General features: G+C 35.7%; 1 protein-coding gene and 1 non-coding gene across 4 annotated transcripts in view; both read left to right on the top strand.

Moving 5' to 3' along the window:
* PHF6 (PHD finger protein 6) overlaps window positions 1–21,006 on the top strand; it is a 47,656-nt gene that overhangs the window by 14,466 nt on the left and 12,184 nt on the right. For 2 of the 3 annotated variants that reach the window (XM_027962855.2, XM_042242496.1), the window contains exons 4-8: window positions 3,472–3,605; window positions 3,873–3,916; window positions 13,110–13,279; window positions 13,429–13,572; window positions 18,859–18,963. In XM_027962855.2, coding sequence (XP_027818656.1) covers window positions 3,472–3,605; window positions 3,873–3,916; window positions 13,110–13,279; window positions 13,429–13,572; window positions 18,859–18,963 — 597 coding nt within the window. The remainder of the gene's footprint in view (window positions 1–3,471; window positions 3,606–3,872; window positions 3,917–13,109; window positions 13,280–13,428; window positions 13,573–18,858; window positions 18,964–21,006) is intronic. The other variant, XM_027962857.2, reaches the window with a different exon arrangement.
* Window positions 4,051–4,157, top strand: LOC114111891 (U6 spliceosomal RNA). Its single transcript, XR_003587620.1, has one exon. It is a non-coding gene; the product is annotated as a U6 spliceosomal RNA (small nuclear RNA).

Here is a 21,006-nt window from a genome sequence, read left to right as displayed (position 1 = left end):
AGGAATACAGGATAACATCACTCTGGTCCAACCAGCTAGTGCCTTGCTGTGTAGGGGTTATTTTCCTATTATTCAACTTTTTTTTTTTTTCCAGAAGTCCTCTTTATTTATTTTATTTTCCACGATATTTTTTAAAAGAAAAATATACTAGCCACCTATCTAGTTTCTTAACTTTAATTGGGATTTTTATGTCTTTGTCTTTTTATCTCTTCCTCATTCTCTCTGCTCATTCTCTGCCCCTTCAATTGGATTGTTCTCCATTTTACCTTTTCAAATCAGACTTTTTAGACATACTTGAAGATAAGTAGTCAAGTCTGCAGATGTTAAAAACATGAATGAGAAAAAATATGGTATATGATATTAAAATTTTCAGTAACATAGTAAGCTTAAAGTCAAAATGTTTATTGAGTATTACATGGTAGTCACAGTGTGTATCTTTCAAAAAACTTGGTCTAGAAGCAATCAGTGGATAAAATCTGTACATTTACAAAGGTAATTAGTCATACAAAGAAGTAAAATGGTAACAGCCAAAATGAATAGTCTATCTTAAGTCCCATAGGAGTTCAAGTATTATTTCAGGGGTTGCAATATAGCAATGATATCTTGAACATAACAGTAGTGTTCCCATTCTGTATTCACAGGTACATAAGCAGATTTACATTTCATATTTAGTTTTATTATGGATAATATTTCGGTATTTTCTTTGTACCTTCCCAGAATGTATTTATAAGCAGAAATATCTGCTGGTATATGAATGCTGCATAAAATCTTGTAAATTCTTTTTCCTATAAATTCTAATTAAGAAAAATTCCTACTCCTAACCTTGAGAAGAATCTTCCTCTCTGAAAACATTTTTATTGGTATATCTTCCTCTTTCCTTTCTTCCTTGAGAGAAACTGACAAAATAAAAATGAGAATAAGCTTTTTCTCACTCAAAAAATTTACTTGTACTGAGTTGCTGTAGTTAACTGGTTATCCTTTAGGCAGATTTGAATTTATAACCAACCAAAACACATTTTGATATATTTTAGTATTTGGTTTCCTTCTCATTCTCAATAAACTGAGAGATGGGGATTGAAATTATTTGCTGGAGTATTCCCAATGGTTTTAAAATAATTTTTCATATATACAAGTAATTTCTCCATTGTAGAAAAATCAGAAAATATAGGAAATTGTGAGACAGAAAACCAATTAGAGATAGCCACTCAGCATTTCACTATGTTTACTTTCAGCTATTTTCAAAGAATAAAGTTATAAACATAATTGGGGTCATAATTTGCATATCGAACTTTGTGTCCTGTTTTTTCACTTAATATTATGCATAAACCTTTTCCCATGCCATTAAAATGTTTTTGAAAAGAGTAAAGAACATTCCTACATGTGGTTGTACTATAACTTAATTTAAACATTTTTCAATGGCTGTTTTCCACAGGTGGGTTTACATTTGGAATTATTCTAACTAATTCTCCAGTGAATGTGATTGCATATAAATTAGGTCTGATTTGTTTTGTAGACTAGGTTAATAGAAAATTACTGGATCAGAGGGTATATAAACTTTTAATAAGCTCTGTGATAAATAACACAAGTTGCTGTCCAGAGAGTATACCAATTTCCAGCAGTTATCTGAAAGTGCCCATCTCACTCTATGTGTGCCAGTGCTGAGCTGGTACAGGATTTTTAATAATACCTCTCCTTGTATTTTTGCTTGCTCATTGCATTCGATATTTTCAAAATGTACCTGAGCAAACCCATTTTCAATGTAATTTCAAGATGAGCTACTTGCAGTACAGTTCTTAATGTAGTGGTAATGTTCAGTTTATTAAGTTAAAAACCAAATGACTAATATGTATAGAATTACAGAGAAAAATACTTTCACATAAGCATTGCAATACTGTAATGGTGTCTACACTTGGTTGGTATGAATGATTTTTTAATTTTCTTTGTGCTCTTCTGTGTTTTCTGCAATTTCTATAAGTCTATGTTTTTTTAATTAGAAGTATAATTTACTAAAATAATAGAACCTCATAAGTAAGCTGAGTACGAATGTTCCATGTCCTTAACAATTTATAAGCCACCCAAAAGGATTTAACAAGTTTCCTTGCTTGATAATTTGGCACAGTGTTTCTTTTTACAGTATTGCTTTGAAGTTTCTGTATTTATTTAAGGAAGTGGTGTATTTCTTTAGCATTAATAATGGGCACTGGCCCTCGTGTTTTCTGGGAAGTACCTGTATTGAGAATGTTTCTGTTTCTGACTTATATAGGAGTCTTTTTTAAATGATAGCTTGAATGAAAGGTTGAGTGTTTGACTTGCTTAGAGAAATAGAAGGTATTTTATTAGAATTTACATTAGCCTCTTGGTACACCAAAATTACTTAGGGGCCAAGTAAAGAGGAATGAGAACAGTTCCCAATGAGGCATCCCTACCAAGAAACAAGTGAACAGTTTTTAAGATTTACCTTCCTGTGAATTTATTTTGGCATGGCATTTATAGCTTAGGAGAGAGCCTCATTAAAAGTCCACTCATAATGGGCTTCCCTTGTAGCTCAGTTGGTAAAGAACCTGCCTGCAGTGCAGGAGACCTGGGTTTGATTCCTGGGTGGGGAAGATCCCCTGGAGAAGGAAGTGGCAACCCACTCCAGTATTCTTGCCTGGAGAATCCCATGGAGAGAGGAGCCTGCCAGGCTACAGTCTATGGGGTGGCAAGAGTTGGACACGACTTAGCAACTAAACCACCACCATAGTACAGTATACTATGATGTTAATCAAAACCACTAACAGTCATCGTTATGTACTTTTCTTAAAGAATTTTTTTCTAAATTTAGATATGAGCTAGTTAAACGATATGAATTATCCAGTAAAGTTAGAGGTAAATTGTATTAAAGTATGTTGTGAGAGGTAAGTAACAGTTTAAATTAAAATAGATGAGCATGTTTTCACAATCAGTTTGACATCACAGAATATTTTTAGGGCTCGAGGGATTTAAAAATCTACCTAATTCTTTTATCTTCTTTCCCTCCCTCACTTGAAATTGATTTTACCAGGTTCCCAAATAGTATGTGAGATTTCTTTTCTAAAAATTCTCACTGATAAGTGGAAATGTGAAGGACAGTTTTTTCTGGTATGAGCCATTTTCCCCAGTTAGTCATTTCCAGGAAGATCTGGATTGTGAAAAGGTCTACAGTTTACATTCCTGCAACATTTCAGATTTTCTCTTGACCACAATAAAACAATAGACATCAATAATATTCCATTAATTTTGTCATTGTTTAACATGGGAAAAAATACTCCCAGTAGAATTTTATTTGAATTATTTCTAGGTGAGAAAAATAAGAAAAATAACAATATTAGTTATAGAACTTTTCAATAACCAGTTTCTTTTCCTTGACAGAGATTTGCTATGCCTCTAACCTGATACCATAGCTGTAGCAAAACCATACACTAATAATAATATTTTATTGTTTTGCTGTAGATGTGTTCTTTGTGCCATTGTCCCGGAGCAACAATTGGTTGTGATGTGAAAACTTGTCACAGGACATACCACTACCACTGTGCATTGCATGATAAAGCTCAAATACGAGAGAAACCTTCACAAGGAATATACATGTAATTATTTAACTTCTCTTAGCTTTTTTAAAAGTCATACTTTCTTTAGGTCTTTGCAAAAAACTTTTGCCTGATTCCAAGCATCTCATCATCTGTTGTAAAGGGTGTTTTTGGTAGGGAATTGACTGCTTCGAGAAATGGCATAGAAAGTTTAATGATAAGGTTTTTGGAATCTAGTGAATGGGGTGAAGTATACTGCCCATTCTTAATTTGAAAAATGAGTTGGTTTGTTTACTTGGTAATTTTTAATCTTTTCATTTTTTGTAGGGTTTATTGTCGAAAACACAAGAAAACTGCACATAATTCTGAAGGTACGTCATTCAGCCACTTTTTAATTTCAAGAGGAAATTTGAGTAAAATATGAGTGAATTATACTATGTTAATTTTCAGCACAAGAGGTGTCTTAAAATTGAATGCTATTTGAAAAATTAAGAAAAGCACTCGGGTGCTTGCTTTAGCAGCACATACACTAAAATTGGAACAATATAGAGGAGACTAGCATGGCCCCTGTGCAGTCATGACATACAAATTCATGAAGCATTCCATATTTTTCACAACATTGTAAATCAACTATACTTCAGGTTTTTTTTTTTTTTAAGAATACTTAATCCAGTTCCTACAGAGGTTCAAAGCCTTTTGAGGAGCAGTTTTATTATATCTGCAAATGAATTTTTATTCCTGTTACTAAGATTTATAGTGAAGATACTTAAGTATAGAGAACATGTTTGTTCGTTTTAAATTAAGTTAAGGCACTATAAAAATTACTCAAGTTATGAATCAACCAGAACAATGGGGAAAAAAAGAGAAAAGCATTTGGATAAACTAATGTGAAAAGTTTACATTAAATTAATAGTGAAAAAGATCTGAATTTTTAAAGAAAACTTTTACCTTAAATTCCTGTAAAGAGTACATGGAGAATATATTTATCTTTAGGGGGAAATGATGCTAGTGGTTATGGGTTTCTGTGTTCAGGTAACTATGTTAGTGGATTGTAAAAGTAATAATTATATAGAGTCCTTGCTACTGTCAGATAAAGAAAACGTGGACTAGAAATACTGGTACATTTTGTGATAAACAATCTTTCTGTTGAATTTTTATTCACATTGCAGTACTTTCACCCCCCCCTTAATATAGACATGTTCATAAGAAGTAATCAATTTAAAAATACAAACCTTTAAAGTTATTTTATGGTTTGTTTCCACTTAAATTTGTATAAAACCAGGACAGTCGTGTTTATATATAGTTAGCCAAGCTGTATAGTTGGTTTTTAAAAGGTATGGGAAAGTTCTGAAACTGAATTCTGACTTGTTTCACATTTCTCATACAGATGGTTTTGATACTCTTTCTAGCAATATGAAAAGCTCAGATTTAATCTGAGATTGTTCTATCCTTTCATTTAGATTAGAGATCTTTCAAGTTTTTGTAAGCTTCTGAGAGCCTGTTGCTTAGAATTAAGAATGATTTGAGCCTGTTGTTTTAGGAAGTTGTCTCTTTTATAAAGACTTACCTAATTATCAGTGTTAGCACATTAAAATATGTGGCTCTTTTTGACATCTTAGGTCTTGGTTTTATAATACAAAATAGTATTGTTTTCCCTTTAGGACCAGATTACTCTAAATACTTTAGAAGTGCTGGTTAAAGGTTGTCTTTAGCAAAAACTTTTTATTAAGATAAGATATTGGACAAATATAGGAACAGAATCTTTTTAAATTGATAAAGTACAACTGGTAATCTTTATAGTGTTTTCCTTCAGTTTTTTTCATTTAATTCTGGAATTGAGTTGAAAAACCTTTAGTGAAAGGTTAAATGTAAGCTTTCTCACCTTCCATTGCTTCAGATTTTAACAATGTATTTATTTGATTCTCTTCAAAATTTTAGTGAGCATATGTAGTAAACCAAGGATTGAGACTTAATGATCTGGCAAGTGTATCAGCATACTGGGGCAGGGTATTTAAGGGTGGCGACAGAGTCATATAGACATCGCCCCTTTTATTCCCTCACTTTCTGAAGCTGATAGTACCATCTAGTGGTGGAGATAAGTCACTGCAGACTACAGAAAGTGAAATAATTTTAACCACCGTTTTGCTTTGAGAAACTTTTTAATGAGGAAGATCTAAATTCATACTTTTCGAGAGGACTTTTCTTTTAGTAGTACTGGCAGGAATACTACAATTCAAACTTATGATACAATTGGTTTGAAATTTGGATTCGGTGTATACTTTATAGCACATTGGGGTTCTCTGTATTAGTGACATGTAGTGTCTGTATATACTCATATTGTAGAACTTGAGAGCATAACTTTGCAATTTAAAAATATGGCAATTTCTGTTTATTGAACTTAGACTTTTATCACATTTATCTAGCTTGAATTTATTAGATATTGGGTGCATTGTCAGAAACAGAACTTCCACTTATTTAATTATTCTAATGGGAAACATATGTTCTACTTTATGATTGTAATTTATGGTGGGGGGTTATAGGATTGTATTTCAGGGACTGTCTTTGAGAACTGTACCGCACTAGTCTATAGAGCAAAGAGGAATTGATACCTTTGGCAGCATATTGATCATTTGCCATCTGTGGCTCAGTACCTACTTTTAATACTTAAAGTGATAAATACTATATAATTCAGTCTGTTATGTTAGCTTGATATAACATGAACTGTGTTTTGAAATATTAAATTTGAGAATCTCTTTACCATCTTCTATACTTTTGCCTTTTCCAGAATGTTATATACTTGGAATCATACAATATGTAACCTTTTCAGATTGGTTTCTTTCACTTAGTTGGCCTTTGTGGGGAAGGTACAAGGAGGAGGATTGAGCGCACAGGTGGAACAACTGCCCTGTGATAAGGAGAACCTTTCCACTGTAATAGGAGAGAAGGAAGATAGGTGGTTCCTATTAGGTCTGTTTTCTCTGTGAGGGAAACTGTAGGGGGATGGGTGAGGGTTGGAAGTTGGAGAGAGTTTTGAAATACTAGTTGTGAAGACCAGGGGAGAAAGTTTACATAAAGAAGTGTAAAGTTTCCAGACCTTATTGGAGCAGTTGAGGTTAGTAACCCTGAATTTATAAAATGATGCTGTCAGGTGTGTGACATTTCATTTAGCAATTCAGGATCCTGGGTGTAGCACAGAGAAAGTGGCTAGTTGGTTCATTCAGAATCAGGATTTTTTCCAAGTGAGTTCAACAAAAAAGTAAAGGGATAGGAAGTTTAGAATATTTGCTAGAGAGAAATAAACTGAAAGGAATTAATAAACTGGAAGTCCTGGTAAGATTGAAGAACAATGAGAATGAAACTACTTAGGAAAGCAGTCATCTGTGGTCCCACGGTATGAGGCAGTGATTTCAGAGATAGAATCCTTTTAGGTGATTATGAGGTATCTGGGTGTGATTATAGGGATTAGGTGGTTGATGGACGACATTAGTGAAGATTAAGGAACTGAATGACTACGTGTTGCTTGGATTGTCCATGTGGACAGTGAAATCACCCAGGATGATAGCAGTTTCCAATCTTCATTACTTTTATTAAATGGAAATTTAGGGAGATCTTAATGTGGTATCAAGGTCTTTAAAAATCTTTTAAGTTTAGGTGCATAGAATAGATTTACTAAGTACTGGAAAGGCAGCTTTCCTCTCATACTTGTCCTTGTTTCTCAGTTTCCAAAGTTTTTCGCTGAAGGCAACATCTAGGATCAGTTTCTTTTGTGTCCTTCAAGAGCACTAATATGCATACATAAGTATATGTATAGCTATTGATTTTCTACCTTGCAGGAGCATATAAAAATGTTTATTTCCTTGATAGTCGGTATTAATACTTCTAGAGCATATAGTCACTCACTGACACATGTCTGTCCCAGCTCTGCTCTTCCCTAGCTTTGTGATCTTGGGCAAAATAATTTTAACTTTCTGAATTTACTGTTCTTATCTGTAAAATGGGGGATGAGGATGATGACTGATACAACCTCATGGGGTTGTTTCGAGACTCAAATGAAATAATGCATGTAAACTGCATAGCACATCTGGTATAGTAAAAACTCAAATGTTAGGTCTTATATTTTGGGTATTTGCATTTATATATTAAATGGAAAAGGGCAAGATGTAGAGCAGTATGCTTGGATTTGCATATGCATAGAAAATAACAGCTGACATTTATTGAGAGTGTCTTATGTGCCAGGCCCTGTTCCAGATTAAGTGCCTTAACTCTTTTAGTTGAAGAACCCTCTAAAGTAGGTCTCAGGTCCAAGGACACAGAGTCTCTGACAATAGATCCGGGATTCAAAACCAAGCTCTCTACCCTTGAGATTGAGAAAAGAAGCCTTAACAGTAGTACCTTGAGAAGGGAGGGAGCAAATATGAAGAAAGGGAAGCAAGAAAATTAGGACAAGAGCTGGGAGTGCAGAGCAGTTGGAATTGGAAGGTGGAAAGGAAGATTTTTCCTTCTTTCATGCAGATAATTCTTTTACAATTATTATTAAAAATGATAACTTTAAAAAACGTAAAATATTTTCATAGTTTTGAATAGGAAAAAAACCAGTAAGCAACCATGAAAAATTTAAACAAAGGTGCTGGGACTAGCTTCCTACTCACATTTTCATGTGCAAATAGTTTTCAGAATACATTTCCCAAAATAATATTGCTGGGGTCAAAAGGTTTAATCTTTTTAAGGTTCTCAATCCACACTGCCATGCTATTTTCTAGAAAGATTGTGCTAGATTATATTCCTATCAGCAGTGGCTGACTTTACCCCCCTCCTTTCACCACATTGTATGTTATGAATTCTTTTAAATACAAAGGTAGTATACTGCCCATTGTTTTAAAAATTTAAATAGTACAATAGTACTATTGAAGTAATTCAGAAAGCCCTCTCTTTACCCCAGAATCACACTCTATGAGTAACTACTAATAATGGCTTGTATATCTTCTCAGAACGTTTCTTACGTAGGTACAATCTTACATATGTATCCATTTATGCGCTGTTCATAATACAATGGCATCATAGGATATATATAGGTGATGTTGTGAGCTTGTTCTTTTCTTTCTGTGGTATATCAGACACCCTTCTCTGTCTGCATACAGATCAACCTCATTCTTTTGAATAGTGTTATTTATATCCCATAGAATAAATAGAACTGTAGTTTACTTATAGATTTCTCTACTTTAAAAAATCACCTTGGGACTTCCCTGATGCTCCAGTGGTTGAAACTCTGCGCTCCCAATGCAGGGGCCCCGGGTTTGATCCCTGGTGAGGGAACTAGATCTCACATTCTGCAACTAAGACCCAGTGCAACCAAATAAATACGAACAAAGTGTTTTAAAAACTCACCTATATCTGCTTTTTCCACATACAAATAAAACTGCATTGATCTTCCGTATACATATGTGCTTATGTACTTACGCAAGTGATTCTATAGGATAAAATCTTAGAAATGGGGATGGCAGGTGATAGTCTATGCATTTAACATTGGAAATAAGTACTGTAATATGTACCAACATTGTATGAGAGTGTCCAGTTCCCTATACCTTTGTTGGATATTATCAGCCTTATAACTTTTACCCATATGATTATCTCATTTAATTTCCGTTTCTATTATCACTAATAAGGTTGTGCTTCTGCCCATTTTTTTTGGTCATTTATATTTCTGTGAACTGTCACTTCTGTCTTTTACATGTTTTTCTTTCAAGGTTTATCTTTTCAAAATTGATTTTAAGTGCTCTCTGTAAAGTATAGGTATTCATTCCCTGCCACTAAATGGCTTCTAATTAGGTGTCCTAATCCCAAAATTCTCTTCCATTTTCTTCTATTACATTTATAGTTTGTTATTTTACTAGATTTTTTTTGGCTCCATCTCTAATTTTTTCATATGGTATGAGAATAGGAATCTCCATTTTTAGAAAATAGGTAGCCATTTGTGCCATTATGTCTCTCCCCAACTCATTTGAAATGCCACCATTATCATACTCTGATTTTCCATATCCATATGGGTTTGTTTTCAACCTAGCTTTCTCTTCTGCTGATATGGGTCTATTCCTATGCCAGTGTTTTTTTAAGTACTTTCGCTTTATGGTATATTTTGATATCTTTTTTTAAAAGATAGTATTATACATTTACTGTTCCAGAAAACTGGGAAATCAACTTAAGTTCTGTCTTTTCAACATTTCATTAAATAAGGTTAGCAAGAACTGATACCATTCTCATCTTGATCTGGTTCATCCAGAAGCATCATTTATCTCAGTATATTTGTGGGGTTTCTTTTATGTTTGTATTTCTAACACATTTTTTGTTGGATTTATTGTAGCTTTTTATAACTAAAGATTGCTATTTTGATAGGTGAAAATGATATATCACTTAATTTACACTTTGACTCCAGACAAGTCAAATTTTCTCAAAGTATATTTAACTATTTATGTTCTATGAATTATTTGATCATATTTTTCTGTTGGATTCTTAATCTTTTATGAGCTTATCAGATCATAAAGATACTAATCCTTTGTCATAAATACAGAAGATATTTTTCCAGTTTATTGTTTGCCTTTTAAATTTATCACTTATTTTTTTACTTTCAGAAGTTTAAGAGTCTATAGTTAAATTTTGTCAATCTTTTGTGATTTTTTTTTTTTTACTATTGCTATTAAAGTCCCCTGAAATTTTATACTGAATGATTTCATATTTAGGACAGACAGATATGCCATGTAGAGAGTTAGACATGTTGGCCTGATAATGGAATCAGTCAAGTAATTTCTTTATAGGTATTTAACATTAACAATGTAGTATTATTATAGTGCTAATGATTTTTGTTTTCGTTGTAAATGACAGAATATTATGTATTTTACATATATGATATAGTATGTGCCAGGATAATTGAAACATTTGGTTATGATTTTTCATTTTAATTTTTGGTACATACAAGTAATTCTAATAGCTTTAATGAAATTGTGTCTTAAGAATTCTCAGATTAAATGTTTAAAAAAGTAGGTGGTGTGTTCTGATGTTAAATTTGCTACAGTGTTAAGATTAGAATATATCTTTAATTGACTTGTCTGTCTTCACAGGGAGAGTTATCCAGATTTTTGCCTGTATAACTCTCCCCCTCCCCTTTTTCTTCTCTCAGATTCTACCATAGTTAGGTGAAGTTACATTGATACAAGTTTTAGTAACTGTTCTGCAAATGATCTAATGCTCTCAGTTCCTGGAGTTTATATATGCAAGTACACTACTTAAATTACCCTTTTCTTATCATAATTAATATGCTTTTATTGCTTTAAAAAACCCCTTAAAATATTTATTAGGAAAGATCAGCATCTGAGAATAGGAGTTAATATGCTTTCTCATGGAGAAATTAGTCCATGGAATTATAGTCAATAATTTATGGTGAAAGAAAAATCAAAATGGGTATTAGAACTGTACCTAAAACTTTCTATAGTTTGACTCTAAGTCTGAATATATGGTTTTTATATCTTTTGAATACTAAATACATTGTCTTATATTCTGTACACCCTCAATGAATAAAATATTTGTAGTGAATAACCAAATGAAACACCTCTATTAGTGGTACAAATTCTTTTCAAATTGCTGGGAAGTACAGTTCTGAAACTTCTACATTAATTTTGTTTAATCCATTAAAATATGTACAGACAGCCTGCAACATAGCTTTCCTACCGCTTACGTTAGAAATTCCTTTTATACTTAGGAAGTGAAAGTGTTAGTCGCTCAGTCGTGTCCGACTCTTGAGATCCCATGGACTGTAGCCTGCCAGGGTCCTCTGTCCACAAAATTCTCCAGGCAAGAATACTGGAGTGGGTTGCCATTTCCTTCTTCAGGGGATCTTCCCAACCTGGGAATTGAACCCGGGTCTCCTATATCTCCTGCATTGCAAGCAGATTCTTGATCATCTGAGAGCCACCAGGGCTTAATATTTGTTAACTTGATCAGTTGGTTAGCTCATTTGTAGATGACTTCTTTGTTGAATTAGGTCTTTTGATTTTCATGTTAGTTTAAAGAGCTATGTAGAACAGTGCTGCCCAATAGAACTTTTCTCCCATGATAGAAACATTCTATATCTGTGATGTCCAGTAGAGACTCAGCTTACTGCATGTGACTAATAAATACTTAAATGTGGTCAGTCAGACTGAGAAACTGATGGTTTAATCTTACTTAATTGTAAATGACTTAAATTTTTAAAAAAGCATACTGCCAGTGGCTGCTATATTGGACAGCACACATACACATGGGCTTCCCAGGTGGCACAGTGGTAAAGAATCCAGCTGCCAATGCAGGAGACACAGGTTCAATCCCTGGGTTGAGAAGATCCCCTGGAGGAGGTGACTGAGCTTCCCTGGTAGGTCAGTCAGTAAAGAATTCGTCTGCAATGCAGGAGACCCAGGTTTGATACGTGAGTTGGGAAGATCCCCTGGAGAAGGAAACCAAACCACTCCAGTATTCTTGCCTAGAGAATTCCATGGACAGAGAAGCCTGGCAGGGTACAGTCCATGAGATTGCAAGAGTCAGACATGACTTAGTGACTAAACCACTACCACTACCTGGAGGAGGAAATGGCAGACCACACCAACATTCTTGTCTGGAAAATTCCAAGGACAGAGGAGACTGGCGGCTACAGTCCATGGGGTCACAAGGAGTCAGACATAACTGAGGGACTGAGCACACATGCTTGTTATACCTACTTTATTTTCATTTAGTTTTCCAAGTTATGGTAAGTTTAAATTTTGGGTAATTTTTCTGATTTCACCAATAGTGTGAGGGAAAACTATGAAACCTATGGTTAAAAAAAAACCAAAAATACAACAACACAAGATCTAATTCTTTTTTTTTAAGTTGTTTATTTTATTATTATTATTATGGCCACACCGAGTCTTTGTTGCCTTGCATGGGCTTTCTCTAGCTGTGGCAAGTGGGGACTATACTCTAGTTGTGGTGTGGGCTTCTCACTGTAATGGCTTCTCTTGTGGAGCACAGGTTCTAGAGTGTGCAGGCTTCAGGAATTGTGGCCCACGGACTCAGTATTTGTGGCTAACGGGCTCTGAATTGTGGGCTCAGTAGTTGTGGCTCATGGGCTTCCTTGCTTCATGGCATGTGGAATCTTCTTGGACCAGAGATTAAACCTGTATCCCCTGCATGGACAGGCGGATTGCTATCCACTGCGCCACCGAGGAAGTCCAACAAGATCTAATTCTAAAATTTCCCTTATGAGTATTTGGAAATGTTTACTGAATTATGTGCACAGTTGGGATCACAAAACTCATTTGCATAGAATTATAAATTTTATGGAAATAATTAATTTACAATGATTATAATAAAACTTTCTTTGTATTTGATTTTCATTGCATTTATATGAAATGTTAGGCTGTTACATCAAACATACCACAGACCATTTCTCTTCATACCTTGAGGTGATATTCTGAGGAAAAACGTATGTTCTAAGGACCCATGAACTAATGCTCATTTTAAGATTGGTCCATGTGAATAAACCTTTTGTTTATTTTTAAGCAGCTGATTTAGATGAAAGTTTTAATGAACATGAACTGGAGCCTTCATCGCCTAAAAGTAAAAAGAAAAGTCGCAAAGGAAGGCCACGAAAAACTAATTTTAAAGGACTGTCGGAAGATACCAGGTCTACATCCTCTCATGGAACGGATGAAATGGAAAGTAGTTCCTATGTAAGTAGAAAAATGTTGGATTCTTACTTTTGTGGCTACCCGTGTTTATAGGTAAAGTTAATCATTTGAAGTGTTAACTAAGCTTGAGGTACTGATAGCATATTTTTGATGGATTTTTTTCAAGTTTCTTTTTTTCTTTCACATTGCAGAGAGATCGGTCTCCACATAGAAGCAGCCCTAGTGACACCAGGCCTAAATGTGGATTTTGTCATGTAGGGGAGGAAGAAAATCAAGCAAGAGGAAAACTGCATATATTTAATGCCAAGAAGGCAGCTGCACATTATAAGTGCATGGTAAGTACGGTTCTTTTTATATGCTTTTAAATCCAAGTTTTGGAAAGGCATTTAGCTAGTGACCAAATATAGAACTTCCCTCCACAGTATTGGTGTTTTAGAATTAGGAATAGCATATCCTATAATCCCAAATCTTTTTAAAATGTATAATTGACTTATAATATTATATGTTTCAGGCATACACCATAGCAATTCAATGTTTTTATATATTATGAAATGATAACCACAATAAGACTAGTTACCATGTATCATACAAAGTTACTACAATATTATTGACTAAGTCTCCTATGCTCTATATTACATCCCCAGTTCAGTCTCTCAGTCGTGTCTGACTCTTTGTGACCCCATGGACTGCAGCACGCCAGGCCTCCCCGTCCATCCCCAACTCCCGGAGTTTACTCCAATTCATGTCCATTGAGTCAGTGATGCCATCCAACCATCTCATCCTCTGTCATGCTCTTCTCCTCCTGTCTTCAATCTTTACCAGCATCGGGTTCTTTTGAAATGAGTCAGTTCTTCGCATCAGGTGGCCAAAATTTTGGAATTTCAGCTTCAGCCTCATTTCCTTTTGGATGGACTAATTGGATCTCCTTGTAGTCCGAGGGATTCTCAGGAGTCTTCTCCAAGACCACAGTTCAAAAGCATCAGTTCTTTGGCACTCAGCTTTCTTTATAGTCCAACTCTCACATCCATACATGACTACTGGAAAAACCATGGCTTTCACTAGATGGACCTTTGTTGGCAAAGTAATGTCTCTGCTTTTTATTTTTATTTTTTATTTATTTTTTATTTTTTTTGTCTCTGCTTTTTAATATGCTGTCTAGGTTGGTCATAACTTTTCTTCTAAGGAGCAAGCGTCTTTTAATTTCATGGCTGCAGTCACCATCTGCAGTGATTTTGGAGCCCCCCCAAATAAAGTTACTCACTATTTCCATTGCTTCCCCATCTATATGCCGTGAAGTGATGGGACCGGATGCCATGATCTTAGTTTTTTGAATGTTGAGTTTTAAGCCAACTTTTCACTCGCCTCTTTCACTTTCATCAAGAGGCTCTTTAGTTCCTCTTCACTTTCTGCCATAAGGGTGGTGTCATCTGCATATCTAAGGTTATTGATATTTCTCCCCATAATCTTGATCCTAGTTTGTGCTTCATCCAGCCCAGCATTTCTCATGATGTACTCTGCATATAAGTTAAATAAGCAGGGTGACAGCATACAGCCTTGACGTACTCCTTTCCCAATTTGGAACCAGTCTCTTGTTCCATGTCCAGTTTTAACTGTTGCTTCCTGACTTGCATCCAGATTTCTCAGGTCAGCTGGTCTGGTATTCCCATCTCTTTCAGAATTTTCCAGTTTGTTGTGATCCACACTGTCAAAGCCTTTGGCATAGTCAATAAAGCAGAAGTAGATGTGTTTCTGGAACTCACTTGCTTTTTTGATGATCCAAAGATGTCAGCAATTTGATCTCTGGTTCCTCTGCCTTTTCTAAATCCAGCTTGAACATCTGGAAATTCACAGTTCACCTACTGTTGAAGCCTGGCTTGGAGAATTTGGGGCATTACTTTGCTAGCGTGTGAGATGAGTGCAATTGTGTGGTGGTTTGAGCATTGTTTGGCATTGCCTTTCTTTGGGATTGGAACGAAAACTGACCTTTTCCAGTCCTGCTGAGTTTTCCAGATTTTCTGGCATATTGAGTGCAGCACTTTCATAAAATCATCTTTTAGGATTTCAAATAGCTGAACTGGAATTCCATCACCTCCACTAGCTTTGTTTGTAGTGTTGCTTCCTAAGGCCCACTTGACTTCGCATTCCAGGATGTCTGGCTCTAGGTGAATGATCACACCGTCATGATTATCTGGGTCATGGAGATCTTTTTTGTATAGTTCTTCTGTGTATTCTTGCCACCTCTTCTTAATATCTTCTGCTTCTGTTAGGTCCCTACCATTTTTGTCCTTTATTGTGCCCATCTTTGCAAGAAATGTTCCCTTGGTATCTCTGATTTTCTTGAAGAGATTTCTAGTCTTTCCTATTCTGTTGTTTTCTTCTATTTCTTTGTATTGATTACTGAGGAAGGCTTTCTTTGGAACTCTGCATTCAGATGGGTATATCTTTCCTTTTCTCCTTTGCCTTTTGCTTCTCTTCTCTTCACAGCTATTTGTAAGGCCTCCTCAGACAGCCATTTTGCCTTTTTGCATTTCTTTTTCTTGGGGATGGTCTTGATTCCTGTCTCCTGTACAATGTCATGAACCTCCATCCATAGTTCATCAGGCACTCTGTCTTTCAGATCTAATCCCTTGAATCTATTTCTCCCTTCCATGTAAGGGATTTGATTTAGGTCATACCTGAATGGTCTAGTGGTTTTCCCTACTTTCTTCAATTTATGTGTGAATTTGTCAATAAGGAGTTCATGATCTGAGCCACCATCAGCTTCCGGTCTTGTTTTTGCTGACTGTATAGAGCTTCTCCAAGTTTGGCTGCAAAGAATATAATCAATCTGATTTCAGTGTTGACCATCTGGTAATGTCCATGTGTAGAGTCTCCTCTTGTGTTGTTGGAAGAGGGTGTTTGCTATGACCAGTGTGTTCTGTTGGCACAGCTCTATTAGCCTTTGCCCTGCTTCATTCTGTACTCCAAGGCCAAATTTGCCTGTTACTCCAGGTATTTCTTGACTTCCTACTTTGGCTTTCCAGTCCCTTATAATGAAAAGGACATTTTTGGGGGGTGTTAGTTCTAGAAGGTCTTGTAGGTCTTCATAGAACTGTTCAGCTTCTTCAGCATTACTGGTCGGGGCATAGACTTGGATTAGTGTGATATTGAATGGTTTGCCTTGGAAATGAATAGAGATCATTCTGCCGTTTTTAATATTGCATCCAAGTACTGCATTTTGGACTCTTTTGTAGACTGATAGCTAGTCCATTTCTTTTAAGGGATTCTTGCCCACAGTAGTAGATATAATGGTCATCTGAATTAAATTCACCCATTCCAGTCCATTTTAGTTTGCTGATTCCTAAAATGTCGCTGTTAACTCTTGCCATCTCCTGTTTGACCACTTACATTTTGCCTAGATTCATGGACCTAAAATTCCAGGTTCCCATGCAATACTGCTCTTTACAGCATCAGTCTTTACTTCCATCACCACTCACACCCACAACTGGGTTTTGTTTTTGCTGTGGCTCTGTCTCTTCATTCTTTCTGAGTTACTTCTCCACTGATCTCCAGTAGCATTTTGGGCACCTACCGACCTGAGGAGTTCATCTTTCAGTGTCCTATCTTATGCCTTTTCATGCTGTTCATGGTGTTCTCAAGGCAAGAATACCTTGACTTGGTTTGCCATTCCCTTCTCCAGTGGAGCATGTTTTGTCAGAACTCTCCACCATGACCCATCTGTCTTGGGTGGCCCTACATGGCATGGCTCATAGTTTCATTGAGTTAGCCAAGGCTGTGGTCCAGGTGATCAGATTGGTTAGTTCTCTGTGACTGGTTTTCAGTCTGTCTGCCCTCTGATAGAGAAGGATAAGAGGTTTATGAAAGCTTCCTGATGGGAGAGACTGACTGAGGGAGAAACTGGGTCTTGTTCTGGTGGGTGGAGCCATGCTCAGTAAATCTTTAATTCAGTTTTCTGTTGATGGGTAGGGCTGTGTTCCCTTCCTGTTATTTGCATGCCTGCTATGCATGCCAAGTTGCATCAGTCATGTCCGACTCTGCACAACCCTACAGACAGCAGCCCACCAGGCTCCTCCATCCACAGGATTCTCCAGGCAAGAATACTGGAGTGGGTTGCCATTTCCTTCTCCCTGTTATTTACCTGGGGCCAAACTATGGTGGAGGCAATGCAGATAATGGCAACCTCCTTCAAAAGGTCCCATGCAGGCACTGTTACACTCAGTGCCCCCAACCCTGCAGCAGGTCACTGCTGACCCATGCCTTTGCTGAGACTCCTGGACACTCATGGCCAAGTCTGGGTCAGTCTCTTGTGGGTCACTGCTCCTTTCCCCTGGGTCCTAGCATGCACACGCTTCTGTTTGTGCCCTCCAAGAGTCTGTTTCCCCAGTCCTCTGTAAATTCTGGCGGCTCTACGGTGGGGGTAATGGTGGCGTCCTCCAAGAAGGCAGCTACACCCAGGTCTGCTGCATCTAAAGCCCCTGCCCCTGCAGCAGTCCACTGCTGACCCATACCTCCACAGGGACACTCAAACACAGTTCTGTTTCAGTCTCTGTGGGGTCTCTGGGTCCTGGTGGACACAAGGTTTGTTTGAGCCCTCTGAGCATCTCTTTTAGATTATGTTCTATAATCCCAAATCTTCATAAACTCTAGATTTTAAAATATATAGTGTTTATGATTTTAGTGGGATTTAAAGTAATCCTGATTGTCGTTACTATGTTCCAGATAATCCATAGTTAACAGTCTTCTAACTAAAAACATCACCTTTATAAACTTGTCTTGGAAGCTGTGTTTAGACCCCACTATAACCTGGTAAAAATTTCTCTTATTGTATTTCTTACACTGTATTGCAATAATTCATTTATAAGCTGTAATTCCTTGAGGGTAAAAATTATATCTTATCTTTGCATCCTTAGATACAGGTCTGACATATAGTATATGTAAGCATTTTTGAAATAGGTTGTATTGAAATTATTTATCCCATTGATGATTAGCTTTTAAAAATTATATTATTTATAGAATTCCCTAGTGGTCCAGTGGTTAGGACTCTACACTTTCCTTGCTGAGGGCCTGGGTTCAATCCCTGGTCAGGGAAGGAAGATCCCACAAGTCATGTGACATGGCCCCAAATTTTTAAAAAAATTATATTACTTATTTCAGGAGTTCTTAATCAGAGATGCATATCAAATTTACCTGGGGAGGTTTTTCCAAAATGCATATCCCTGGAGTAGATCCCAAACATGTCTAGTTGGAAAAAGAAATCTCCAGGTGATTCTGATCTGTATCTGTGGTTGTAATTTGTCATTTGAAACAATTTTTTTAAACTTTGTGGAAATGTAAAATAGTTGACATGACAGGATGACACTGCTGAACTCTTTTTGTTTAATGAAGCATTTAATCTTGTTTCTGTACTGGCAATATTAGTTTTATTCCATTGTTCTTATTTTGAGTTATATTTTAATCAGACATGTGACTAGATTAAAAAAAATATTTGAGTCGTATTTGATTAAGGAAAAGTCATCTTTCTCAGGATATTAAAATAATGTAACACATTTGTGCACACATTGTGTAATCTTTTTCTCACAAGGATTCTGAATATTACATGTTTTTACATTTTTCTTCTCTAGTTATTTTCTTCTGGCACCGTGCAGCTCACAACAACTTCAAGAGCAGAATTTGGAGATTTTGATATTAAAACTGTACTGCAGGAGATTAAACGAGGGAAAAGAATGGTCTGTGCTTTTATGTTTATGCTATGCAACGTTACTCTTCTGACTTTGTGCTTTAAATTTAGAACATATCTTAAATTCATCCAGTTACCAAAAATTTTAATATAAAGTAGTTCATGTGTTAAAGCAAAGTATATATTTGACTCATTTGTAATATAATAAAGAATGCTGATGTTACTGAAAGTTATTCTTCTTTCTATGTAACTTCATTACTTAAGAGAATTATACAGAGATTTATATTTCAGGGTATTTTGAGAGTCTTTTAATAAAATAAATGAAGATGTGAATGTGACACACCTTATTAAGTTTAAAATGTTAAATTGTTTAAGTTCTCTTCAAGAAAAATTTCATGACCCCAATAGAGTATTGAGAACCTCCCCATGTTGTTATTCATTCTTTTTTTTTAAATAAAAGGAAAAGATTTTTTTCAGAGCCTTCTGTTTAAAGTTCACATACATAGTTGTCTTTTAATATGTTTATCATAGCTTTAAAGTTTCCTTTAAAATGTGCCTAAGTCTCGTGTTTTTAAACATACTGAATTACTAATAAATAGCTTTAAGAAATATTGGCATCTTTATTTGATCACTTACTCCTTTACAGTTTATAAATATTATAAAATGTTCTAGGAATACAAAATATTTAAGACAGCAGTTGTCTCTAGAAATGACTTTATTTTAAAAATTTTTATTGTGAAAGTTTTCTAACATCAAAGTTAGAAAGACTAGTAACACGTCTATCCATCACCTTGACTCATCAAGAATTTGCGGCACTCGTTTCATCTATGCCTTTTATTCTTGTTGCTTGAAGTATTTTAAAGCAGAGCTGAGACTTCATATCATTTCACCTCTACATATTTCAGTATGTATCTCTTAAAAGTTGGGCATTTTCTTACCTAACCACAATGTTATTACAATTTACAAATTAACAATGAGTCTTCAGTATCATTTAATACCTAGTTTGTATTTCCCCAGTTGTCTTAAAGCTATCTTTTTAAAGTTGGTTTGTGTGAATCAGAGGAGGTTCACACATTACACTTGGTTGTTACATGTCCCTTAAGTAATTTAGGGCACTCCATCCTCCCTGTCTTTATTGTTTCTGTTTTGTTGTATGCCATTGACTTGTTGAAGAAAAAGGATTAATTGTCCTATAGAACATCCCACATGTTTTATTTGTCTGTTTGCTTTTTCACAATGCCATTTACCTTGTCCCTCTATCCACCAGATTTTCTTTTAAAGTGGAAGTTAGATGTAAAAAACTGATTAGATTCAGTTTTCAACATTTTGGGGGGTAAGAACTCTTCACAGGTGGGACTATATCGTCCATATTTTATCACATCAGACAAGTCATAATGTCTGATCCTTGGATTCAGGTGGTGAGTCAATCCCTCCATTGTGAAGTTCCCCTTCGATCTGTTTCAGACATTGCTGATCTTTGTCTGAGTTGATTAGAAATGACTTTTTCTCTGTGGAACTGCATTTTTCAAGGTGCAAAGATTATTGATAGCACCTGTTCCATTTAAATCCAGTTCAGTTTCTTGATACTTTGATTATTCTTTTAAAAAAGGAAACTCCTTTAAAACAGAATGTGGAGTATTAAAAAAAAAATAAAGGGGAAAACAATCATATTATGTTGAGCAATGTTGTTATGTCATACATCTGAAGTCAAATAGGTGACTAGGATAACAATTCAGTTCTCTTGATCAGCTTGCTTACTTCTACGCTGTTGACCATTAGTGTCAGCACTAACCTAGCATTTTCCCATATGTGCTTCAAAGGAAATCGCTCCATCAAGATGCTCTCCCACTGCTCCAAAATTAAAAGGGCATCTGAAATTCAATAAACTTGGAAATTGTTTACTATACCCTCCTTCCTGGAGGAGAGGCTGTTAGAAAGTTCTGCAATCAAGTAATCTGTTTAAAAACTAGCATTTCTCAAACTTCTTTGACTATGAAACTCTTTTGCCAACAATCACCTTAAGTCTTACGAGAATTTCAGCCCCTTAGTCTCTTTCTGCCCTTTTGCCTACTTGGTAGCAATCCCTTTCTGG

This window comes from Ovis aries, chromosome X (assembly GCF_016772045.2).
Source record: "Ovis aries strain OAR_USU_Benz2616 breed Rambouillet chromosome X, ARS-UI_Ramb_v3.0, whole genome shotgun sequence".
Lineage (NCBI taxonomy): Eukaryota > Metazoa > Chordata > Mammalia > Artiodactyla > Bovidae > Ovis > Ovis aries.
The sequence above is the reverse complement of the archived record's forward strand: the minus strand, read 5'-3'. Positions and strand labels throughout refer to the sequence as shown.